The 27475-nt window shown below is 33.3% G+C and overlaps 1 protein-coding gene across 1 annotated transcript; it reads left to right on the top strand.

Annotated features, from left to right (window-relative positions):
* Positions 1 to 76: 76 nt before the first annotated feature.
* Positions 77 to 27475, top strand: LOC114326102 (coiled-coil domain-containing protein 93). Its single transcript, XM_028274327.2, has 9 exons — positions 77 to 309; positions 1060 to 1268; positions 1449 to 1560; positions 8226 to 8534; positions 8596 to 8673; positions 13427 to 13644; positions 13727 to 13837; positions 20033 to 20247; positions 26919 to 27475. Exons 1-9 carry the CDS (start codon positions 220 to 222, stop codon positions 27278 to 27280), a joined length of 1704 nt encoding a protein of 567 aa, XP_028130128.2. The 5' UTR covers positions 77 to 219; the 3' UTR covers positions 27281 to 27475.

The following is a 27475-nucleotide window of genomic DNA, read 5'->3' as shown; positions in this document are numbered from 1 at the left end:
TCAATGTTACAAAACGACGACGTCCTGCACGTCTGTTAAATTGGTTGTATAACTTACAGGCACATAATTAAATGACATTTGTGTCATTTATTGTAAACAAAATATTTAGGTTTTTTTTTAAAATAGAATAAATAGTGCTATAGTACTGATAGATAATAAAGTCAATATAAATGTACATGTGCAATAATCAGTTTTATAATTAGTGTAGTGATAGTGATAATGTCATCCGCCGTGAACCAGGAGGTGTATAAGAAGTTTAAAAATGCTAGAAAATTGTTAAGTACTGATAGTACTGATTCTACTGTTCAGGTCAGTATTGAATATGCAGTTAAGTGGTTATATATTGTGTCTGAACATCATTTTCATCATTGAAAATTCTTCTTTTTCCTCAGCTTTTCTTTTTTCAGGGGTCTCTGTTCCTTGCTCTTCTTCACCTCTCAGTTCTGTCCATCCAGTCTTCTTCACTGAAACCTATCCCTCTCAAATCACTTGCACCACGCAGTCCTCCCATCTTCTTCTCGGTTTTCCTTTATCTCTCCTTCCATCAATTTCTAACAACACCTCTATGGATCATACCACATAGCTTTTATTTCTAGCTCTTGAAGGTGACCAAATCATTGCAGTTTTTGTTCTTAAATCTTTTTTTTGAGATTGTAGTCACTTCGGCTCTTTTGCTAATCACGTTGTCCTTGAACCTATCCCTTCTAGCCTTACCCAGCATATACCTTAACGTTTTTATATCAGCTACTTCCATTGTCTTTTCCTGAATCTTTTTTATAGTCGATACTTCACCATCATACACCAAAGCACGTCTGACCACACTCTTGTAGGTATATCTTTCCTTTCATCCATTCTTTGATTTTTCGATCACAGAGAACCCCACTCATTCGCTTCCAGTTAAACGAACCAGAAGCGAATAAGCGGGGTACTCTGTGTCTGTGATTCAAAAATCAGGGAAGGAAAGATGTATCATCATACAACAGTGCTAGAGGCAAAAAGTGAATATTATATACTAGTACCCCACAATTTTTAGTCTAATTCATAGAATATTTTCTTTAGGTCGATGTTAGAGAAGATGAAGAACAACTCATTAAACTACAGGAGATTATTGACATTTTTGTAGCTGCTGGATACTTTAGGGCCAGAATTAAAGGCCTTTCTGCATTCGATAAGGTTGTTGGCGGAATGGTATGGTGTATAGAATCGTGCAATGTTGAATTAGACGTTGATCTGCTGTTTAGAGAAAACTTAAGCATTGGTCAAAAAATGTAAGTAGACATATTTCACTTATTGATAAACGTTTCACAACTCATTTAGTACAACAGTGCGTCTTCTCCTTATTATTACATGTTACATAGTTCAAAATGATCCCCAGTTCTCAATATTTCATCAGTTAAAAGTATTTTAATGTCAAACATTCACAAGTTGTATAAATTTCAATGTTTTAGAGCTTTAACAGAAAAAATCGTTGCAGTTTTACCAAAAATTAAATGTCCACGTAACATAGAACCACATCAAATCCAAGGCTTGGACTTTATTCACATCTTTCCTGTAATACAGGTAACTAAGATTAAAATTAAGACTGTAGTTTTGAATCTTGTCAAACTACATACACTAAGCATCACAATTAAGGCACCACCTTAAAAATGGGACATTTTTGATGTCTTGTATTTCCTAAACCTGTTGTCCGATTTGAGTGATTTTTTAGTATATTATAGCTTTATTCTTCAAAAATATCGATGTAATAATATTATTGCTAAACAGGGTAAGTTTCATTGTATACCGGGTGTAACAATGATTTATTTATTTATTTATTTATACGGGCAAGCCCAATTCGGTAATACATTAATAAGATATTGATAATTACAGTGTTGAATATATAAGAATACAATGAGAGAGTACAAAACATTTAAAAAGACATGACAAAGTAAAATAATTACAAAACATTAATTACTAACAAATAACAAGGTTATGACATTGCTAAATATTTAATTTGGTAAATGGTTCTTAAAAACATCAACAGAGTTACCAAAAAGTAAAAGGTCACCTAGGGAGTTAGCAAGTCTTAGTGTTCTAGGAACAAAAGTAAAATATGCGTAATTATATCTATGAAAAGAAATATGAAAGGTTTGAATTTGTCTTGTTGATCGTGGTGGAACAAACAACAATATTTTAGCAAGGAGTTCAGGGCAGTAATATATGCCATTGATAATATTAAACAATACTGTAAGATCTTTACGCTTCCTACGGACATCCAGAGAAGAGATATTCAAAAATCGTTCCATATCTGTATAATTATAATTGATGTGTTTTTTGAACCCAATATATCTAAGAAAATTATGTTGAACACTATCAAGTTTGTTCTTGCGGTGTAAATAATGTGGGGACCAAACTGGAGAACAGTAGTCAAGGTGCGTCCTGACTAAAGAACAATAGAGCATTTTAATAGCGAACACGTTCGTGAAATCACGAGTTGTCCTTTTAACAAAGCCAAGCATTTTCATGGATCTTTGAGTAATATTGTTGATGTGATGGTTAAAGCTCAGAGAGGAATCAAGAATAACACCTAAATCTTTAATTGAGTCTACCGTATCCAATAATTGATCATTTAAGGTATAATTAAATACTGATAAATGATGATTCCGACAAAACCGGATAATGTGACACTTGTTGACATTCAAATCCATCCCATTATCAAGACACCAGTTGGCTAAATTATCTAAATCTGATTGCAATGATATTGCATCATCTTGATTATTAATGATTTGATAACATTTAAGATCATCAGCGAATAAGAGAGCAGAAGTGTTAGAGAAACAGGTGACGATGTCGTTAATATACAGGTTAAACAAAAGTGGACCCAAATGAGAGCCCTGAGGTACACCAGAGGTTACTAGAAAAGTGTTGGAGTAATTATGATTAACCCTAACCTGATGTGTTCTATTTGTTAGGTAACTGCCCAACCACTTCAACACAGAACCTTCTATGCCATATAATTTGAGCTTATGTAACAAAAGATCATGGTTCACCCTATCAAAAGCCTTGGAGAAGTCAGTATACACTGAATCAATCTGCAACCCCCTCTCCAAAGCTTCAGACAAGGTATCAACATAAAGCAACAAACTAAGTTCTGCTGATTTACCACAAGAAAATCCGAACTGTTGAGAATTTAGTATCCAAGAGCAGTCATAATTAAGGTAATCAGTAACAATACTCTCAAATACCTTGGGAATTGTGCCGAGAATAGAAATAGGACGATAATTCGTTATGTCAGCTTTATTACCTGCTTTGTAAATTGGAGTGACATAGGATAGTTTCCAAAAGTCAGGAAATTCCCCCAACTGAAGGGATTTGTTAAAAATATGATAAAGCGGCCGAGACAGAATAAAAGAGAATCGTTTAAGAAAAATGGGAGAAATACCATCTGGCCCAGGTCCCTTATTGACATTAAGAGTTGAAAGTTTTTCGTATATTTTTGAAATTGGTATAATATAGGAAGATACACAGACCTTAGACTGTATTAAATTGTCATTATGCTTAAGAGTTTTATTACTAAAAACTGAAGAGAAATGGCTAGCAAATAAATTTGCAATATCGTTGCCATTAGAGGCTAGTGTATTGTTGAGTGACATTGAGACAGGCATACTATTATTTTCTTTCTTACTGTTTACAAATTTCCAAAAATTTTTTGGATTAGCTTGGATCGAAATCTCAGTTGAATGTATATAATTAGCATAACAATTTTTTGATAAAATTTTGCACTGAGCTCTAAGTTGACTAAAACCTGCATAATTCTCAGGAGACCTGTTACTCTTGTAAATTAAATGGGCAGTCTTTTTGTCACATATTAATTGTGTAAGTTCACTAGAATACCAACCAGGAAATTTCTTTGTACAAACTTTTTTCAATGGAACATACATATTAAGCACACAGTAAAGAATATCATAGAAAGTACCTATCATCTCGGAAAGTTCTTTATCACTTATAAGACTGTCCCAATCAATTGCTTCTAAGTATTGATAAATGCAAGGAAGATTAGCTTTATGAAAATCATAGTAGTATTCACCATCGCCTGCAGTAGTGTTTTGATCAAAGTGTAGCTGTAAGATAGTTTCAAGTGGAGGATGATATAAGTCTGGAGGAATCTGTATATCAACTGCCGAGGTTATCACAAGCTCTTCTGATGAGAGAACAAGGTCTAGAATAGCGCCTCTAGAATTGACAATGTTATTTGATTGGAATAGATTATGAAGAGCACACATATTTGAGATAACACCAATCGCCTCCGTTTCTGCAAACGATGTATTAGGTTTAGCAGTTGCCGATGAGCAAAAGTCTTCAAGTTCCCAATCAGCTGATGGCAGGTTGTAGTCACCAAAGAGGTATAATTTAGAATTTGAATATTGTTCACCTATACTAATAAGCTGATCGAAGTGCACTTGGTACTTGTTAGGTGTAGACTTTGGTGGAATATACAATGCTCCCAAGATAAACTTACCACACAAGTGAACAAAAAGTTGCTCAATGGAGGAATCTGACGGAATAATTTTTACGGAAAATTTCTTCTTAGTGGCTATTAAAACTCCTCCTCCTCTTACAAATTTGCTAGATTCAGGTGTACGATCTTGTCTGAAAATGTTGTAATTTGTCAATCCAAGTTCAGCATCATTGAAATCGGCAGTAAGCCAAGTTTCTGTAAAAATGATTACATCGTAGACGCAGTTTGACACATTAATACTTAAATCAGTTAATTTGGTACGGAGTCCTCTAACGTTTTGGTAATAAAGAGATAGCTTGCCCGGGTTTAGTGGTTTTTTTGGTTCCTTTGGACAATTTTTGGTACGTTATTGATATATTTAATTATTAGATCTTGTTCACCTGCATCTTGACGGGCTAGTAGTTCAGTCTTGACAGTGTCAAACAGTTTCCGTTGAGTAGGTGTTTGGTCAAGAGATATGAAGATCTTTTTCTCTCGACTAACCTTTATCTTGTTTTTAATTATCAAATGAACATCCTCATGATAGTGTGTTTTTTTCTCAAAGTTTGGAACACCCTGTGGAATATGCTAGTGTTTATAAAATATTGAAATTAAAACACAACTGTAGCCTTAGGCTTTCTTAACATTTGGCTTTTTGATTCATTCGCTTATGTTGGATAATAAAAAAGTTAGGTACTTTAACAACTTGCAATGTTATTCATCAATACAAGGTGTTTCTAAATAAGTGCGACAAAGAAGGTGTAATTCTGCATGAATAAATAATGACAGTTTGCTTTATAAACATATGTCCGCAAATGCTTTGTTTCCGAGATACGGGATGTTGAATTTTTTCTTACAAACTGACGATTTATTTATTGCTCTAAAACTGGTTGAGATATGCAAATGAAATTTGGTAGGTTTTAAGAGGTAGTTACTGTGCATTCTTTGATATACAACTAAGAATTTTATATTCATCATTGGCGTGCATACAGGTATTTTTTATCTAAAAAACCATTTACCTTTACAAACAGTTCTCAGAGCTCCGAACTCAGTCCCAGATACTTGCCAAGCGTGACTATTTAAACTTTACATTGTCTACTGAAAACTCTCTTCCCGGCGGTCTGAATAAGTTTTGGTCTTTTATCAATAACAAAAGAAAATCAAATGGAATTCCTTCTGAGTTATCTCACAACGGTAAAACTAGTTCATCTGGTAAAGATATTGCGAATTTATTTGCTGATTTCTTTTCATCAGTTTACTCCTCTGTTGTTGTTGATTTCCCCGAAGACATCACTTCTTCACCCTTAAACCTATCATCATGTAAACTATCCATCTCTGACATTTACTCTAAATTGTGTAACCTCAATCCTTCTAAAGGCCCGGGACCTGATGGCATCCCATCAAGCTTGCTCAAGTACTGTGCATTTAATTTAGCTCGGCCATTATTTCTCATCTTTAACAAGTCTTTAGCTAGTGGAAGCTTTCCAAATGTTTGGAAGACCAGTTTCCTATTGCCCTTACACAAAACAGGTGACAAAAGTCTTGTGTCCAACTATAGACCTATTAGTATCCTAAACTCTATTCCTAAACTATTCGAATCACTTGTCTGCGATTTCCTTACACCCTCCTTGAACGGTGTTCTATTGGAACAGCAGTTTGGTTTCAGGCGCCATAAGTCAACTGAACTCAATTTGCTGACATATACTAACTTCTTACTGAACGCCTTGGACGAAGGACTACAGGTACACCGACTTCTCTAAGGCTTTCAACAGAGTTAATCACAATATTCTATTAGAAAAATTGCAGCGATTAGGGATACATGGTTCACTTCTGCTGTGGCTTAGGGAATATCTTCTGGACAGAAAACAAATCGTCAAGCTCTACAGCTATTTTTCCTACGAAATAGTTGTCCCTTCGGGCCTACCGCAGGGATCTCATCTTGGACCTTTGTTGTTTAATGTTTTTATTAACAATATAAAAGACTGTTTCCAATATGCGAAATTTCTTTTATTTGCTGACGATGTTAAGTTTTACTGCCACATTAGGAATCCACTCGACTGTTTAAGGCTTCAGTCCGATTTGAATCGGTTGAATGAATGGTGCAGCAACAATGACATGGTTCTCAACTCCTGCAAATGTTTTCACATTTCATTCACGCGTTCGAAAAGTCCTATCTCTTTCACATACAAAATAGGTGATATAAATATCACAACAGTCACATCCATAAAAGATCTTGGAGTTACACTTGACTCTGGACTATCTTTCAATATTCATATAAGCAATATCATCTCAAAATCGCTTCAACTGTTAGGTTTTATTAAAAGATGCTCCCAAGACTTTAAGCGGTTGAGATCGCTTAAAATGTTGTACTGTGCAATGGTGAGGCCAATCGTGGGATTTGCATCTTGCGTCTGGTAACCCGCCTATGAGACATACAACTGTAAGATTGAAAGGATCCAGCACCTATTCCTTAGGTTCGTCGCATTCAAAACAAACCATAGAGACTGGAATTATATGGATCTTGAACTAGAACTTAACATTGACACCTTATCAAGCAGACGGAAAAAGAAGGACATGTACATGTTGTATAATATTATAAATTCAATTCACGACTGCCCTGAGCTCCTGGAGGAAGTAGGTTTACATATTCCCTCCAGAATCACACGTTCAAGATCTACGTTTCATACTCCCATCAGCAGAACTAACTTCACTGCAAATTCTTTCATCTCGAGGGTTTCTAGACAGGCAAATGCTTGCTCCAATTGTGTGGATTTCTTTGCGGATAGTTCGCGATTTTTAAAAACGCTAAAGGATTGCACCCTCTAGTTTTATGTTCTTGAATATTTTAAACTTGTGATTATATATCTTTACCTGTTATTTTTACTTTTTGACTTGCTTTATTGTCGTAGTGTTTATTGTATCTTATTGTATTTTACGTATATTTGTAATATTTTGTTAGTTCTTCATATCTTCTGTAATGTTTTATTGCAATGAGCTTTGCTCGTAAATATATATAAATAAATAAATAAATAAATAAATTATACGAGTATATTTTAGATATATGCCGCATGCATACCCATGGTGAATATAAAATTCTTAATTGTATGTCAAAAAATGCGCAATAACTACCTCTTTACACCTACCAAATTTCATTTGCATATCTCAACCGGTTTTAGAGCAATAAATAAATCGTCAGTTTGTAAGAAAAAAATCAACATCTCGTATCTCGGAAACGAAGCATTTGTGGGCATAATATGTTTATAAAACAAACGGTCATTATTTTTTCATGCAGAATTACCCCTTAAATTTTGTCGCACTTATTTAGAAACACCCTGTATTTATGAATAACAGGGCTAGTTGTTAAAGTACCTAACTTTTTTATTATCCCACATAAGTGAATGAATCAAAAAGCAAAATGTTAAGAAACCCTAAGGCTACAGTTGAGTTTTAATTTCAATATTTTATATAAGCCAGAATATTCCACAGGGTGTTCCAAACTTTGAGAGGAAAAAACACTACCTATCATTGTTACACCCGGTACACAATGAAACTTACCTGTTTAGCAATAATATTATTACATCAATATTCTAGAAGAATAATGCTATAATCTGCTAAAAAATCTCTAAAATCGTGCAACAGGTTTAGTAAATAGGAGACATCAAAAATGTCCCATTTTTAAGGTGGTGCGTTAATTTTGATGCTTAGTGTAGTAGGGATTGCAAAAAACTTATTGATTTTATCATTTTAGTGGTTAGTGAAAAGATCTTTGGAATGCCGAGAAGAAGTCGCTGCATTTGTAAGAGCTTGTGCTATCGAGCAGTTCAACAAAAAGTTTCACAGTCCAGACCAAAATCAGGAAAATGTAAATTTACTGAAAAATATGAAGTTACTGTCCGAAGTTTATAGGCCTCGGCGGTATTATAAGAAGAAAAGTTCAGCCCCAACTTCAACTTTATCCCAAATACAGTCGACTCTGTTGGAATATGGACATAGTGATGGTGGGATAGGAGATTATTCGATGTTTACTGCTAAAGATAAAGAAGGAAGTGATGATCAGGTATGTAGATATTTTTTGATACTGGTCAGAGTATTTATCCTTGTTTATTTATGTTTTTCAGGAATTTGTAGACTTGGATGATGAACATAAGGAGCAGCTTATGAAACATTACACGTCTCTGCAGTTTGAACTAACATCGGTAAGTGTCACATAAGTATAAGTTGACAGAAATGTCTGAAACTACCAAGGTCAAACCGATCTAAAACTTTGGTTATGCGACGTTGTCAGGTCAATCAGTTTTCAAAGGTTTTTCGGTTTTTTATTTATTACCTGTTTCATAGTAAAGTTTCCTTCTTTAGTGCAAATATTTGGTCTGTTGTCAACGTATTGGGTGCGTTCGACCGACCACAGCAGCTGGACAGCTGAGTAAGCGATAGCGTTTAGACGACACCACTGGAAGTCAGCCGCTGTGAGATTTACTAAGCTTTCCCTATCAGCGCTAAATACAACTACTCAGCCGATTTGTGCAGTCGTCCGAATGCATCCATTGTTTCCTGCCTGATATTTACCCAATATCTTTATCGTGTATTGATTTATAGCCCAGTAAATGAACGGGAAATTCGGCGATACCGTGTAATTTTCAGGGGCAACTCCGAATTGCATGAAAATTTGGATTTAGGTTCTACTTACCCTCCACTTCAAAGTTGAAATTGTGCCGTTGGTTGCTTTTACTTGGGGGGTGACAGTCACCCCTTCTCGGGGGTGAAAAAACATACGTTCAAGATAAGACCGGAAATGGATAAATTGACTTATTTTCAGCAACTTTTGTTTTATAGAGTTTTTTACGTAAGTCAATACTTTTCGAGTTATTTGCCATTGAAAATGTTGATTTTTCGACAAAAAAAAACTACGTTTTCAGACGGTTTTTCGCAAATAACTCAAAAAGTAAATATTTTATCGAAAAAAGTATCCTTAGCAAAAGTGTAGCTTATAAAAAACCCAAAAAAATGGGGTATTAGTAAAGTCTATCAATCAAATAAAAACAAAGTTGTAGCTCATGAAAAATACGTTCCTATTCGTCTAATTCCAAATCGAATATTTCAAGGTGAAATCACCGAAAAATTAAGCACTTTTCGGGAAAAACCCATTTAAACGTTTTTAAAGTGTTTATAAAAAGCTTTGTTTTAATTGTTAACAAAAGTTTTAGCATTAAAAATAAGCGAGTTGCGCTCAAAATAAAGTTGGTCCTCTTTTTTTTTGTAAAAATCATGAAAATCTCGCCGTGTTTAGCTCCCCAAATGAAATTAATCTCTACCGCTTTACAAACAATTTACTTACCTATCTATTTTTTATATGATCTGTCAGTCTCACCGGTTTAAAGTGTTTATTTTTGAAAGGATTATAATTGAGAAAGCTTGAATGGGTCACTAATCACGAGTGTATGCAAATTTTGAACAGCCATATCTTAACAAATTTTTGTCTTACGGAGAAACAAAATGAAACTAGCATATTTATAATAGCAAAACCTACATTTTTTTACTCTTTAAGATTTTTCTTTTCACTAATACTTTTTAAGTTATTTTGCAAAAATGAAATTTTTCAAAAATTTTTAGAAACATTTTTTTTACTATAAAACCAAATGTTTTCAAAAATAAGCACTTCAAACCAATCAAACTTACAGATAATATATATACACATACAGTTAAAATAGATGGTAAAGCCAAACGATTAATTTTATTTAAGGTGCTTAATAGAGGGAGGTTTTCACGATTTTTTTACCAAAAAAAAGGGGTCAACTTTTTTTTTTTCAGTGTAACTCGTATATTTTTGATGCTGTAAACTTTTGTAAAAAACAAATAATAAGCTTTTTTTCGATACTTTAAAAATGTTAATAAGATTTTCCCGAAAAACGCTTCTTTCTTCGGTGATTTCGCGTTGAATTATTCGATTTGGAATTAGACGAATAAGATCGTATTTTTCATGAGCTACAACTTTGCTTCTACTCAATTTGTAGACTTTAGTGTTACACCATTTTTTTTGTTTTTTCATAGGCTACACTTTTGCTAAAAATATTTTTTCGACAAAATATTTACTTTTTGAGTTATTTTGGAAAAACGGTCTGAAAACTTAGTTTTTTTGTCGAAAAATCAACATTTTAAATCGCGAATAACTCGAAAAGTATTGACTTACGTAAAAAACTTTATAGAACAAAAGGTGCTTAAAATAAGTCAATTTATCCATTTCCAGCCTTATATTAAACATGCGTTTTTCACCCCCCGAGAAGGGGTAAATGTCACCCCCAAGTAAAAGCAACCAACGGCACAAATTCAACTGTGAAGTGGAGGGTATGTAGAACCTAAATCCAAATTTTCATGGAATTCGGAGTTGCCCCTGGAAATTACACTCCAAAACGGTCATTTATTGGGCTATTAGCTTTTTTCTATAATTTATGTAGCTATCTCTTTCTGTAGCCTTTTCCCTCTTGCTTTTATCATTTCGTCCGATATTTCTGCTCTTCCTGGACTTTTTTTATTCCCTTTTGTTGTTTTTTTCCCTTATTTTGTTGTTTTTAGTCCCTTTATTTCACTTTCTGTTTCTTCATTTGTAGGTATTTGTAAGTATATAAAAGAGATAAAAGAAAATGTTTCAAATAAAATTTGTTCCTTAATAAAAAGCAAAGAAAGAAACGTTTACTACACTTAAATTGAAGAATTAGAACTCAAGATATTGTAAATTTAGTGCACAATGCAAATTGCAAATTGCAAAATACATAAGTATTTTTTGAAGCTTTATCGATCGTAACTCGGCTACTACGCATGCAAACGAGCCTTAGAATGTCTCATTCTAAAGCTTGAATAAGCTTCCAAACAAAGTTTGTTAAATTACATTATCTTCATTTGTTTTAAAGTTATACCCGTTTGAAGTTATAATTTTCTTTAAAAAAATGTACATTAATTTGTTTATAAGGGCTTCAAGCAAATTTGAGCTATAAACATTTATACTTTAATAAAAAATATTGATAGAAGAACTCAAAAGAAACAATTTGAGCTTATGAAATTGTTCGTAAGTTTATTTTTGGCCAAGATATCGATATTTTAATGGGGCGCTATGAGTATTTTCGACTATGAGTCAAGTATTTTTCTACGCTTTATCAATCATAACTCGGCTTCTACGCATGCAAATGAGCTTTTAAAGGTCCCTTTTTAAACCATAATTGGTAGACTAAGCACTTAATTAATAGACATTTCCTAACCGCAAAATATTCTTGTTCTTCTATTATTATTAATGTTCATTAAAGTATAAATATTGAATGGGTTGCATATGTGAGTCCATATTAAATGTAGTAATGAAACACAGACTTACTCACAATCATTTAATTATACTTTGACGACCTGTTTCGATCTCTACATTATTCAGATCATCTTCAGGTCGGCGTTACAAGTAGTTACATGCTACAATTAAAGAAAACCAGAGTTAGAACATTGTCTGGTTGCACAGATGCTAATAGAAAGCCAAATTTGAAAAATTTTTTGAAATAAAGATTTGCAACTGTTGACATTTCAGAAATTCGATACATACAAATGCACACCTACGAGAAACAGATACTCATAAGCATGTATAAGCACATGGATGCATGCAGTTTATGACTATTTGTTGAGACAAGGGTAAAACTTTAAAATATTAAAAAAACTAATAAAAATATTAATCAAAATTACATATGCTTCCAAATTCAAAAAATAATAATAAATAGTAATATTGCTTTGATCCACTTACATGCCGATACAAGGGCTGCGTTGCCAGTTCGTTGATAACATGTTTATACATCCAACTTATGCTAATTAGTTTGCTGGAAGAGGTACAGGGCAAACAGACATGTTACGTAAGGTCAAAACACAGTAAATTTTTTGATTTTTTGACCTGAAGATGATCTGAATAATGTAGAGATCGAAACCGGTCGTCAAAGTATAATTAAATGATTGTGAGTAAGTCTGTGTTTCATTACTACATTTAAAGTATAAATGTTTATTGCTTAACTTTACTAAAAACCCTTATAAACAAATTAATGTACAAATTTTTTAAGAAAATTATAACTTCAAACGAGTATAACTTTAAAACAAATGAAGATAAAGTATGAGACCTTGAAAAGCTCATTTGCATGCGTAGAAGCCGAGTTACGATTGATAAAGCGTCGAAAAATACTTGTACTTGTACTTGATAGTGAGCCGATCTTGCGCCTCATAGCGCGCCATTAAAATATCGATATTTTGGCCAAAAATAAACTTACGAACATTTTCGCAAGCTCATAATGTTCGTTTTGAGTTCTTCTATCATTATTGTTAATTAAAGTATAAATGTTTAGAGCTCAAATTTGCTTGAAACCCTTATAAACAAATTAATGTACAATTTTTTTAGGAAAATTATAACTTTAAACGGGTATAACTTTAAAACAAATAAAGATAAAATAATTGAGCAAACTTTGTTTTGCAAGCCTATTAATTAAACTTTAAAATGAGACCTTCTTGCTTGCGTAGAAGTTTAGTTACGATCGATAAAGCTTCGAAAAACTTACTTATTTTGCAATTTGCATCGTGCACCAATTTTACAATATCTTGAGTTCTAATTCTTCGATTAAATGTAGTAAACGTTTTTTTCTTCGTTTTTTATTAAGGAACAAATTTTATTTGAAACATTTTCTTTTATCTCTTTTAGTTTATGAGCCAGAGCCTTATAAACAATTAAATTGTTTATAACAAATTTTTGACCACTCGGATCGAAATCCACCCCCGACATTTGTAATCAACAGCCAAAAATCCATAAGAAACCGTTGAGTTTGTCCATCAGAATTGAAAAGGACACGGTGACCTCTATTTGGCGCCTAGACTAAAAGTTTTGAATCTATTTTAATAGAAATGTGAAATATGGATCATTGAATTCCCATTAAAATGTTTTAGGGCGCAGGCGTCCAGTCCAGGGACCAGCTGCTGATTGCTTCTCTGGAAGAGAAAAAGCAATTGTTTACCGAAAAATGCAAAGAGTTTAAGATAAATAAAGCATCTTTAGATAGTGACATTAAAAGCAAAGCCAAAGTTTTACAAGAATTAGAAAGTAAACAAAAAGAAGCTGAAGTAGCTTTAAAAGAACTATCTCAAGAAGAATTGGAAAGTTCAAAGTAAGTAAATAGTAATTAAAGATAAATAAGCTTAATAAATACACCAAATTGTTGTTTTTTGCTATGTCATTTTTTGTTTTAGAGTGAAAGAAATAGAAGAGCTCATTATGCTGAACGACGATTTGAAAACACAAGAGACTCAATTCAAGGAGCAGTGCAAGAAAGAACTGTCAAATTTAAACAATCAAATACAGTAAGTCACTTTTATAACATTTCGAACACACTTTTATCTGTTTTTGTTTGTATATGTATACTAAGGATTTCCACAGTTTTCACTGTATTCCTTCACTCAATAATTCTCTCCAGTTCTTTCTGTTTTGCCAGTCCCCTTCCTGTAGATTTCTTCTCTCCATTGCTTCGTCCACTTCATCTCTGAAGGATCTTTGGGGTCTGCCTCTCTTCCTTCTTCCTATCGGCTCCACTCTGTTATCCTGTTATTGTTGTTATTTGTTATTCTGTTTTTTGTCTGCTTTCCTAACAAGTCCGTACCAGGTTAATCTTTCTGTTCTGTATATATGAGTTCATTCCCATTCTTGTGTTAATCTCTATGTTATTTATTCTATCTCTTCTTGTTATTCTGCAGCTTGTCCTTAGAATTTCTATCTCTGTTGTTCTGATTTTGTTTTTGGATTTCGTATTTATTACCCAATTTTGACACCCATAAGTCAGGATACTTCTTTTCATGGTGTTGTTTATTCTTCTTTTTGTTTTTATACTGATGTCCTTATCCCACAGTACCGGGTTCAATTTTCGTATGCAGTTTTTTTGTTTGTCCTAGTCTATTTTTAAAACGTTTTTATATACTTGGCTTGGTTGTTGTCACGGTCTCCGCAAATTTTGTAATTCATTTTAAAAATAGTTCTAGGCTACCTAGGTACCTAAAATTTTCAGAATAGCTTAGAACTAGCTAACAATGCAATATTTAACTGCTATTATACAGCGTGATTTATTAGTGGGGTAAAGCTCCGTAGATCCGTTATAGTAATTAATAGCGATAAAAGGTAATAACAAAAATTGCAGCCAACTTTGAACTTCATATTACAAAATTAGTTAGAATGTTACAGGGTGTTCGATAACATAGTGACAGACCAAAGTTATGTTTTTTTTTAAATGGAACATCCTGTATTTTATTTTATATTCAAAATCTTCTTAAATTCTCCATTACAAAAATATAAACGTTTAGTATGTTATACAGGGTATTTACAAAGTTATATGAAAATCGTAACAAGTTTAACTCCCTGTATAAATAAAAATAAGCACAACGGCAATGCTTTATTAATCCCATATTTTTTTATTTATTGTAAAAATTTTCATAAATAATCGATATTGCTAATTTTCTTTATATTGAATACAGGGTGAGTCAAAACGCAAGTACATTTTTTCAATTAAGTATTTTCTATGGGAATTAAGCCACAATTCTACTAAAAAATGAATTTATTAACGTTTCGAAGCCCAAATCGGGTCAAAATACAAAATACTATATTATACAGTATGTAACAAAAATACAGGTCATAAATTTAATCACATATTCTGGGACCAAAAATAGTTCGATTGAACCTAACTTACCTTAGTACAAATGTGCATATAAAAAAAGTTACAACCCTTTGAAGTTACAAAATGAAAATCGATTTTTTCCAATATATCGAAAACTATTAGATATTTTTTATTGAAAATGGACATGTGGCATTCTTATGGCAGTATAATTTTAAGAAAAAATTATAGTGAAATTTGGACAACCCATAAAAATTTTATGGGAGTTTTGTTCCTTTAAACCCCCCCCCCCCAAACTTTTGTGTACGTTCCAATTAAATTATTATTGTAGTACCATTAGTTAAACACAATGTTTTTAAAACTTTTTTGGCTCTTAGTACTTTTTCGAAAAATCAGTTTTTATCAAGATATTTTGAATATTTGTCAAATCCACCACATATTTGTATATGGTTAAGTACGATTATGGAGACTTGGTAATAATATGAAAATTTATGAATGATTTACATTTTTAGGTATATTTTGCACCATATTAAAAAAGAAGCCATATCTCGATAAAACGTGCCTTCTCGAAAAAATCCGAAGAGGCAAAAAAGTTTTAAAAACACTGTGTTTAACTAATGGCACCGCAGTAATATTTTAATTGGAACGTACACAAACATTTGGGGGGTTTAAAAGAACAAAACCCCCATAAATTTTTTATGTAAACGTATTAAAAAATAAGTCTCAACTCGATAACAACTGCCTTATCGAAAAAATACTAAGAGGCAAAAAAGTTTTAAGAATATTGAATCTAACTAATGGTACCACAATAATAATTTAATTGAGACAAACACAAAAGTTTGGGGGGGTTTAAGGGAACAAAACCCCCATAAAATTTTTATGGGGTGCACAAATTTCAGTATAATTTTTCTTTAATATGTTCCTACCATAAGAATGCCATATGTTCATTTTCAATAAAAAATCTGTAATAGTTTTCGATATATTGGAAAAAATATATTTGTAACTTCAAAGGGCTGTAACTTTTTTTATGTGCATATTTGTACTAAGGTAAGTTAAGTTCATTCGAACTATTTTTGGTCCCAGAATATGTGATTTTATTTATGACCTGTATTTTTGTTACACCCTGTATAATCATAGTATTTTGTATTTTGACAACGAATTCCGATTTGGGCTTCGAAACGTTAATAAATTCATTTTTTAGTAGAATTGTGGCTTATTTCCCATACAAAATACTTAATTGTAAAAATGCCACAAGGAAATAGCTTCAGAACTACATTTTTTTTTAGTAATTTTAAATGAAACACCCTGTATTTTATATCACTATCGAAAAGTACCATTACCATACTTTAATTTTTATATAACATTCCCTATGTCTAAATTTATTAGTTTTCGAGATATTTTCATTTTTCAGAGCAAATTATTAATTGCGGGTCTAGGGGCCGGTTGTTCGAACGTTAATCAAAAATGATCATTATCAGATATTTAATTACTGTCACAACTGTCAATGTCAACTTTGATTTTGTTGCTGAAAACATAATTATTGAGTACAATTATGAAATTAGTTAATCAATTATGTTAATAATTGTAATGCTAATTAATTAACTAATCGCATAATTATAATCAATTATGTTTTCAGCAACCCAACCAAAGTTGACATTGACAGTTATGACAATAATTAAATATTTGATAGTGATCATTGTTGATTAGCGTTCGAACAACCGGCCCTAAATCTATCCAAATTTTTGGCAAGCCATGGCTGAATTGTCTAAAACTGACAATTTACGATTACTGATTATCAATCTGTAATCAAAGTTGGTTACAATTTTTGTTATTAACTTTTATTGCTATCTATTACTATAACGGATCTACGGAGCTCTTCTCCACTAATCAATCAGCCTGTATGGATAAATCGTTTTTTTTTATTTCAAACTATTTTAAAAATGTAACTAATACAATGATATTTTAAAGTACGTTAATAAATCGATAGCTACAAATTGATGGTGGGTCAGTGGCATTAGATTGCAGATCGAGAGTTTCCTAGTTCGAACACGACTGTTACGTATCTTTTTTTAATTTTTTTAATAAATAATTAAAAGTTGATATACTTAAAATTCATATTTTATAAGTTAATTATTATATATACCATTTTAAACAACCGTGGTATTATAAAAAGTACTTTTTTATACTAGTGTAATTTTTGGAATTATAATTTTAAGAGTTAATACACCTACTAAAAATTCATACTTTATTCTTTCGAAACATGTTGTGTCCTGTATATAACAAAACCGTGTTATAAAAATTACTTTTTTATTATAGTGTAATTTTTGGAATTTTAAGCATTTCATATCGTCAAATTATTTTATACAGTCATTTTATATCGTTAAATATACAGGAAAGAAATGAAGCACATAAGAATTACATACTCAGACGTACTAGAGAGAGAAAAACAGAATTTGAGAACAAAAGACGAAGAGCAGATAAACTGTGTAGGCAGAAAAAGAGAAAGTACGAAAACCAACGGATACTAAACATAGAGAGGGAGTTTAAGGAAAACGAAACACGTAGTGCATACCAACTTATTAAACATTTAAGACAGGGATACAAACCGAAGACTAGCCTCTGCAAAAATAAGAAGGGTGAAATCATTAGCGATATGGACGAAATTAAGATAACCTGGATGACATATTTTAAGGAAGTATTAAACAAAGGGGCACAACCACCATTACAACAACAGAGACAGCAGCAGGCACGGCAGGAGGTACAACAACAAGAGCTGGGGGAAGATGGAGAAGAAAATGAATTAACTAGACCCCCAACGCTAGAGGAGGTCCAAACGGCAATCCACATACAAAAAAGCCATAAAGCACCGGGAATAGATAAAATACCGGCAGAACTACTCAAGCAAGGAGGAAGGAATTTGACACAACAGATGTATCAGCTAATACGAGAGATATGGATAGAAGAAGAAATCCCCCAACAATGGAAGAAAAGTATAATCTGCCCTATTCATAAAAAAGGAGACAAACTGTTGTGTCAGAATTATAGAGGAATCTCTTTACTTTGTTCGGGATACAAAATATTCACAAACATCCTTAATCGAAGACTTCAACCTCTCACGGAAAAAATCATCGGGGAATATCAAGCAGGGTTTAGGCAAAATAGATCTACCATTGACCAACTATTTACAGTTAAACAAATACTAGCCAAAGCATGGGAATATGACATGGACGTTTACAATCTCTTTGTAGATTTTAAACAAGCCTATGATTAAATAGATAGAACAATTCTACCTAATATATTGGAAGAATTTGGCATACCATCAAAATTAATACGACTAGTGCAAATGACAATGACAGAAACAGAAGCACAAGTATGTATTCAAGGACAGATCACTGATGCGTTTACGATAACGCAAGGACTGAAACAAGGCGACGGACTGGCTCCAACGCTTTTTAATCTTGTTCTTGAATATGTAATTAGACGGTTGACGGTAAGCGGAAATAATAAGCGGAAATAACATACTTACAAACAAATCTACCCAATTAGCAGCATACGCGGATGATATAAACATAATGAGCAGAACAATGAATGCAGCGGAAGAAACCTACGTTGAGTTGAAACAGAGTGCAGAAGCAGTAGGGCTAGCAATAAACACAAATAAAACAAAACTACTCATACAAACCAGATCAAATAGACCGGCGCAACAACACTTTGTTGACGATATAGAACATGTGAATAGATTCACGTACCTAGGAATGGATCTGGTTGCAGGCAGTGAAGAAGAACCGGAAATAAATAGAAGGCTTGTGCTGGCAAATAAAGCATATTTCACGATGGGCCACATATTCAAATCGCGAGACGTACACCGGAAAACAAAACTCCGGGTATATAAAACAATAATCAGGCCCATAGTAAGTTATGGCTGCGAAACATGGGTGGTGACACAGAAATCTGCCAATGCATTAGATGTGTTTGAAAGAAAAGTATTACGTAGGATACTGGGCCCAATAAGGGAAAATAACAACTGGCGAATTAGGTATAATAGAGAAATATACGAGCAATATAGCGAACCAACTCTAGCACAATACACTAAACTGCAGAGATTACGGAGGGCAGGGCACGTGGTCCGCATGCATGAGAATAGAATCCCCAGAAAATTGCTGAATGCAAGAATGCAGGGAAGAAGACCGGTTGGAAGACCTAAAAAGAGATGGGAAGACGAAGTCGATGAGGATGCCAGTAACTTCCTGGGAACGCGTTCATGGAAAAGAACAGCGGTAAATCGAAATGATTGGAGAAGCTTATTGAAGGAGGCCAAGGCTCGATTTGGGCTGTAGTGCCATTGGATGGATGGAAATTATTTTATGTTCTCTCCTATAAATAATAAAAAGGGTTTTATTATAAAAAAGTTCTTTTTTATTAAAGTGTAATTATTTATAGTCTTCTTCAGTTGTTTGATATTATGAAACCTAAATACTTGTACTTGTCTGTCCTTTGATTTGTTTACCTTCGTCTATTTCCAACTGTTTTAATTCTGCATTCTCCGTTGTTAGGTATTCAGTTTTCTTAGGGTTCATTTCCATTCCATTCCTTGTATATTTCTGTTCCAGTTTTCTCATCGTAAACCTGAGGTCATCTTCGTCTTGGGCGATCGCGTCAGCAAAATTTAGGGTATCTAGGTATTCATTCCTTATTGGTATGCCCATTCCTTCGCACTTTCTTTTTTATGCTGTCAGGGTTTTTCCAAAATATTTTTAACAGGGTAGGGGATATGGAGCAACCTTGTAGCAGTCCCTTTGTCATCTTAAATCAACTGAATGTTCTATTGCCCATTTGACTGCTAGTTTGTTATTCTTGCAGAGTGCTTTTACTACTTTTATATTGTTTTTGTTTACAGAAACGTCAAAAATGCCAAAGTTAACATTCCAGTAGAAAACCCTTCAGTGGTAATGTCAGAATTGAATGAGTTGTCCGAAAAAAATGCTTCCATGAGGATGAAGTTAGCCAAAGTGAATAGAGATGTGGCTATATTGCATCGACAAATTGATGATATTCCGAAGAGAGCCGAATTGGCACAGTATCAAAAGAGATTTGTGGAATTATACAATCAAGGTAGGTTTTTTATTTAAGATAACTATTAAGGAAGTTTTTTTGACGTAAAATTCTTCTTCTTCAAGTGCCATCTCAGCGACGGAGGTCGGCAATCATCATAGCTATTCGGAATTTAGAGACGGCTGCTCTGAAAAGTTCATTTGATGACACAGCCACGATATTCTACGTCTCCCTATGCTTCTTTTTCCTTGAATCTCTCCCTGCATATTCAATTGAAGCAAGTTGTATCTCTCTCTTATAACCTCTTCGTTTGTAACGTGTTCTGTATATTTTCAGAATTCTTCCATACACCCACAGCTCGAATGATTCCAGTTTTTTCATTGATGCCGCATTCAAGGTCAAAGCCTCCATTCCATAAAACAAAGTCAATAAAACGTAGCCATTTCTATGCTGATTTTGATTTCCTGTAAGTAATCACCTGTGGAGTTGATCATTGTTCCAAGATATGCATATTGGTCTACTCGTTTGACATTGGTTTCGTTTATGAAGAGATTCTCGTTATTTCTTTGAGTTTTCGATATTCTCAGAAATTTTGTCTTTTTGACGTTCATTGTTAGACCGTATTCTTGTCCACACTCCTCTATTCTGGTCACCAGCCTCTAAAGATCCTCAATATTTTCGGCTAAGATGACAGTGTCATCTGCATATCTAATTTTGTTAATGGGAACTCCATTTACCTTTATTCCAGTTGTTTCACCCTCAACGCGTAAAATTAGAAAATAATAAAATATCTGTAGTAAAATTCATGACAAGATTTCAGTGTTGGCTGTTACAGATAATGTAAATCGAATATCAGATAATATTACAGTGCTGTACGATTTCTTCCTTCAGTCTTGACGTATTAAATTTTAGTTAACATACTAATAAAACGACAATAGGTAAAAATGAGGCAAGTTCAACGAACTGTCAACACTGATGGAATCGCCATAAAACGAAGTTAATGGCGTCAGGATGAGATAGAAGATAATCAGGTAAAGTAGGGAAGATAATCGGACAGTGCTAGTCAGGTACGTTGTAGTTGTAGCAAATTTTACCTGACAATTCTCTGTCTCTCTCATGTCTCTCTAGAAGTGCTAGAACCTCTCTCTTGTATGTTTGTATGTTGGCGCCTATCTCGCTTCACTGTTGGAATGGTACGGGGCCATTCCATCAGTGTTGACAGTTCATTGGGCAAGTTAGCCATTTTATTGTCTTTTACATTTTGGACGAACAAAAAAAATTAGCAAGAAGTAAAAATAATCAACACTTATCAACAAAATAATTATTTCACCGGTTGTGTGATTTCGCCCGATTGGTGCTTTTTAAGCTCCATTCCTTTTTATTTTCTATTTTTATTCTCCACTTAGGTATCTTCATTCTGTTGATATCCTCTCTGATCTGAACTTGCCAACTGCACTTTCCTGTATTTTCCCTACGATCAGAATTGTTTTCACACTCCAGGTTCTTGTTTTTACTCTATTTTTCTTGTTCTTTGCTTTTTACTTTAATTTGTACTACTTCGAATTTCAGTTTTCTCAATTTCTTTTTCTATGTTTCCTGAGTTATTTGTTTTCATATCTTTTTCGTTTTCCTGGTCCGTTTCTTCTGCGTCCCTTTTTCTTCTTTGTAACAGTTTTTGGATCTTGTTAGTGTTGAGGTTTCTTTGTTTCATTTCTTTTCAACTTTTTATTCAATTGCCAATTTGTCAAAGCTTATTTTAACTGTTTTTCCATTTTCGCTTTCTTTGTATGTTCTCTGTCTTAATACTTTTTTTTGCATTTTTCCGTCGATAACTCAGAAGAATTTTCCGTCACTGATTGCAGATGGACTTATAGTATGATACAGTTGATCCAAAAAACGGCACAACCCAGACATCCAAAGTGAAAGTTATCCTTTAACACCAAATTGTTCTATATGGTCCGCATATTGTTCATTAAAAAGTTACACCATTTTGATCGTCCGGTTTGGGGGGGAGATGGGGGAGAAGTCGGTAAATTAGTAGTTTTTTTACGTTTTTCGTCAATATTTCTAAATCTATGCTTTAGCGTAAACAATGTTCTGTACAAAACTTTTCTACATTCAATTTTAAACAAAAAAAGTCCTATGCATAATCCTTCTAAAATGAACCGTTCCAAAGTTACGGAGGTAGTATATTATAATTGGTCCAAAAAAAGGCCTAACCCCTTCATACCAAATTAAAGTGTTCCTCCAACACCGAATTGTTCTGTATGGTCCACATATTGTTCAGTAAAAAGTTGCACTATTTTAAGCGTCGGATTTGGGGTGGAGGGGAGGGAAAAAGTCGGTTAATTAATAGATTTTTAGATTTTTCGTCAATATTTCTAAACCTAAGAGGTTCAACGTGAAAAATATTCTGTACAAAAATGTTCTACACTAAATTTTAAACGAAAAAGATCCTACGCATAATTGTTCTAAAATCAACGGTTCCAGAGTTACGGAGAGTGTAAAGTGTTTTCCATATTTTTTACACTGTTTGGACAAATTATACCATTATTACGGAAGAGACTAATGTTTTAACAGGATTTTGTTGTCTAAATATAATTTGCTATTTCATTGGCCGGTGGTATGTTACTAATAGGCCCTTGAAGGAACGTCAACTTCACCAATACAAGAGGCTTCTACAGGCTCAGGCCATATAAATCTATGGTACGGAGAAACCTAACCTGAACTTTTTATGGACAATATCGCATGAATATCTTTCCAATAGTAAAATTTTTGTTTTAAATTTAATGTAGAACGTTTTTGTATAGAATATTGTTCACGCTAAACCGCTTAGGTTTAGAAATATTGACGACAAACGTAAAAAAACTACTAATTTGTCGACTTCTCCCCTCCATCTTCCCACAAATCCGACACTCAAAATGGTGTAACTTTTTACTGAACAGTATGTGGACCATATAGAACAATTTGGTGTTGGAGGAAAATTTTTACTTTGGATATCTGGGTTAGGCCTTTTTTTGGACCAATAGGGAACTTGCACATTTTTTTTTATTAGATAATAATGTTCAGTTTTGTTTAAAAATGAGATTTTCAAAATTTCACGCTTCAAAAACTCGTAATAACTTAGAAATACATATTTAAAGTCTTCTGCGGTATAAAGTAGTTCAAACGGCCCGTGACGTCACATAGTTTTACATTAGTTTTTATTATGGTTATATTTCGCTGTGTCTAGGTACACGATAACGTGTACGCAAATAAAAAAGTTAGGTAGACGCGAATTAAACTTCATCAAGCCAGTGACGTCATTATTTAGCTTGCGCAGTGACTATATATTTTGGTACATGCTATTTTGATATGTTTGGTGTTTGTTTGATAGAAACATATTTGTTTCTATCAAAAGGGAAGGGAAGCAGAACTATTCAAATGTTTCAAACTTAATTGTAATAAATCAATGTATATATAAAAGTATATATTTAGGTTAGCAAAATAATTATATGTATTTAGTTTACATGACATGTAGGTACAAAATATTGTTGAAATAAGTTTTATACGTTAGTGAATTATTATAATCAACTATTCTAAATGCAAAATAAGCCACAATTTAACTAAAAAAAATATTTTATTAACGTTTAGACGTCCAAATCAGATGTCATTGTCAAAATACAAAAATTAGTCAGATTAAATAAATTATTAGAAAAAATTTTTTACTAAGCAACAACATTTTTGTTTAATTTAATAATATTTTGTATTTTGACAACGACATCCGGTTTAGAAGTCGAAACGTTAATAAAATCAATTTTTTAGTTAAATTGTGGCTAAGTTCTCATTTAGAATAGTTGATTACAAAAATGCCACAAGGATAATAGCTTCAGAACAAGTTAATTATTATTGTGAAAGCTTTAGGTCTTCCTTTTATTTTAATCTTTTACGGTAATACTATTTCATTTATAACTAAAAAAATATATATTAATTTATAGTCTCTTGTCTTTTTCGTACTGTTTTAAAATGTTTAAACTCATTAAAAGAACTAAATAATTGTCCACACTCCGTAGTTAATTTAAAAACAAACACTAAACAAATAAAAAATAAGAAATCACTGACACTCTAACTTTTTTATTTGCGTACACGTTAGCGTATACCTAGACACAACCTTATATTTAGGTATATTCTTCTTCTCCTTCTTTAGTTTATTGGCCTCCACCTACTTGGGTATTTGGCAAGCTCATCGTCGTGGAATAAGTCAAAAATATTTATATTCTAATGACATTTATCGTATATCATTGTAATAATATATACCAGTTTGTTAAAATTGTAGTTTTATACTGTTTTTGAAGGAAAGGAACGAAGGTTTACTATTGAAAATAAAACCATTTTGTAAAAGTACAAATTTTCTATGAATAGGTCTAACGATCAAAAACACTTGTAACGTCACATAAATATATTTTCTACTGACGTTTATAACGTCTAATTTAAAATTCTGTTTACTTTATTGGAAAAATGTAAATGTAAAACCAAGTGACGTCACGATGCGTTTTGGACCACCTGTTTTAATTTGAATTTTTAATCGTCTTTAGGGGCCAAACGAAAGACAAACAAAACTTTTTTATCTTTGATACATGTTTTAAATTATGTTCTGTTGTGATTTATAACATTTTTTTCGAATTTAAAAATTTATGCAAGTTCCCTATTATACTATACTACCTCCGTAACTTTTTAACCGTTCATTTTAGAAGGATTATGCATAGGGCCTTTTTTATTTCAAATTTAATGTAGAATATTTTTGTATAGAAGGTTGTTCATGCTAACCGCATAGTTTAAGAAATATTGACGAAAACCTAAAAAACTACGAATTTACCGACTTCTCTCCCACCTCCCCCCCCCCCAACCCAAGACCGACGCTCAAAATGGTGTGACTTTTTACTGAACAATATGTGGACCATATATAATCTTTAGACCTTCTACCCTCTCGGGTGTAGGTATTAACGTGTGCTCTGTTAACACTGCACAAATCTCTTCCATTGTTTCCTGTCCTGTGCCATCGCCTTTGCTTCGTTCCATGCTATCCCTTTTTTGTCTAGAATCCTTGCCATCACTTCGTTCCATGTCTCTCTCGGTCTTCCTCGACTTTTTTTTTCCTGCACCTTCGTTTCCCATATCTTTTTAACTGGTACTTCTTTCTGTAGTCGTTGTAGATGCCCCCACCAACTTAATTGTCTTTTTTCAACATACTCCATCATTGTCTCGATTTTCAATTCTTCTCTTATGTAGTTATTTCTTACCCTATCCCTTCTAGTGACTCCTTGAACTCTGCGTAGATACCTCATTTCTGCTGCCTGTATCTTACTTTTCTGTTGTCTATTTAGTACCCAGGATTCACATCCGTATGTAAGTACTGGTCTGTATATAGCCTTAAATGCCTTGATTTTCGTATGTTTCAATACTTCTTTCTTGTTAATAATTGTTTTTCCTATTGCGTGGTACAGTCTATTCACTTTATCAATTCTTTTGTTGATCTCAGCTCCCTGTCTACCTGTTTCTTCAAGACCATATAGAACAAGTTGGTGTTAAAAGATAACTTTCACTTTGGATGTTTGGGTTTGGGTCTAGTTATACCATACTATTAAGCAGTGGCGGCTCGTCAGAGGAGGCAAGGGAGGCTCAGCCTCCCCATACATTTTTTACACACTCTATACTGTTTTGTTTATCATGAATCGCGAAAACAACAATTACTCTCACTATTATACAACGTGTAAATTCCATATTATCACTAATTATCTATACGTACGGAGCATTAGCATTAGAACGCATGATCGCGTCTCAGTTTTATTACATATTATTGTAGGCAGGACCCTGGGTTATCCCGAGATGCACGAACGGAGCCGAGAAGCCCAGCTTTCTCAGTTGCTAATGCTCCGTGCAGCGCAGCAGGCGTTTAAGGAGAGCCGGTCTCCTAACAGTGGCATCTACGGCGCCATCACACGCTGCCCGGAGATATACCAAGGGAGGCAGTGTAGCTTCTCAGCTCCGTTGGGTGGTTGGGTGCGTCTCGGGACAACGAATTTTAGGGTCCTGACTAAAAATACATAATGAAAAATCTAAAAGTGCGAATTTTGTTATGAAATTTGGTATGTGGGGTTATAATAATATTTGGAACAACTTGCTCAAATAACTTTTTCCGATATCTCTAACTCAAAGCAAAATATCGGTAATTTATCGTGTTTTTGAATTCGCAGTAGGCCGCGTTTAGAATTAAAAAAATTCAGTTGAGTATCTTAAAAAATTTGAAGCTTCATTTATGTATGGACTGCAAAACTTCAAATCTGTATTTATTTTGATATGCATAGGTATCTATTTACAAATAGATGGAATTGTTAACAAATAAACGACACAAACTTTGGTATTAAACTTTTACTATTAGACTAAGTATTTTTAAAATGATGATATCATGAAATTATGAATTAGGATGATATTATGAAATGTAAATAAAAATGGTCAAAAGATGGGGCCTTAAATTACATTTTTTGGCGCATTTTTTTGCTAGTGCAAATTTGTCTAGATATTTTACAGTTAGGTATAACCTCCCCTATTGTAAAAATCACGAGCCGCCACTGCTATTAAGTCTGCCACCATATAATTACTCACACCTTAACACTGAAAACTTCAAGTGAATGTTACTACAAAACCGATTTATATTCCTAATCTAACGTACGTTTATATTTGTCCTACTTCAGTTGCCGTCAAACACAAGGAAACCAAGCAGTATTACACTCTATACAACACGTTACTCGACACCAGAGTGTACATGGAAAAAGAACTATCCCTACTCAACTCCATTTCCGACAGTTATCCCGAAGCCATGAAATCGTCCAAAGGCAAAGACGAATTCCTGGAGCAGTTCCAAAACATCGTCGAAAATGTCTGCCAATCCAAACTGAAAGCGGAACAGAAATTGAACAGAGAGAAACAGACTCGTGATCAGCTCAGTACTGCCTTGCACGTGTTGGTCGAACATCAACGCAGGTATGCTACTGCTATTAAACAGTTGGGATTGGAGTATAGGAAGCATGAAATGCTTATTAAGTCGAAGGAATAGTTCTTGTATGGACGATTTTGGAATATAAGCTTCGAATGTGGCAGTAGGAATTGCTTTTGCCGCTTAAGTAGGGATATGGGGATAATGTATATGAGCAAGGTTTACTGTATCCCTTTTCTTATTATTTAACCAGAATTTAAAAAATTATATCAGCTAGAATGCAATATACTCAATAAAGTTATTTTTATATACTCA

This window comes from Diabrotica virgifera, chromosome 9 (genome assembly GCF_917563875.1).
Source record: "Diabrotica virgifera virgifera chromosome 9, PGI_DIABVI_V3a".
Lineage (NCBI taxonomy): Eukaryota > Metazoa > Arthropoda > Insecta > Coleoptera > Chrysomelidae > Diabrotica > Diabrotica virgifera.
This window is presented reverse-complemented; position numbering and strand designations above follow the sequence as displayed.

What these genes read in the sequence shown, in the direction of transcription:
- LOC114326102 (XM_028274327.2), top strand. Translation starts at nt 220, where the DNA reads ATGTCATCCGCCGTGAACCAGGAGGTGTATAAGAAGTTTAAAAATGCT. An exon ending in TTAAGCATTGGTCAAAAAAT is followed by an intron (nt 1,269 to 1,448) that starts GTAAGTAGACAT and finishes TCAATGTTTTAG; the next exon opens with AGCTTTAACAGAAAAAATCG. An exon ending in AATTTAAACAATCAAATACA is followed by an intron (nt 13,838 to 20,032) that starts GTAAGTCACTTT and finishes TTTTGTTTACAG; the next exon opens with AAACGTCAAAAATGCCAAAG.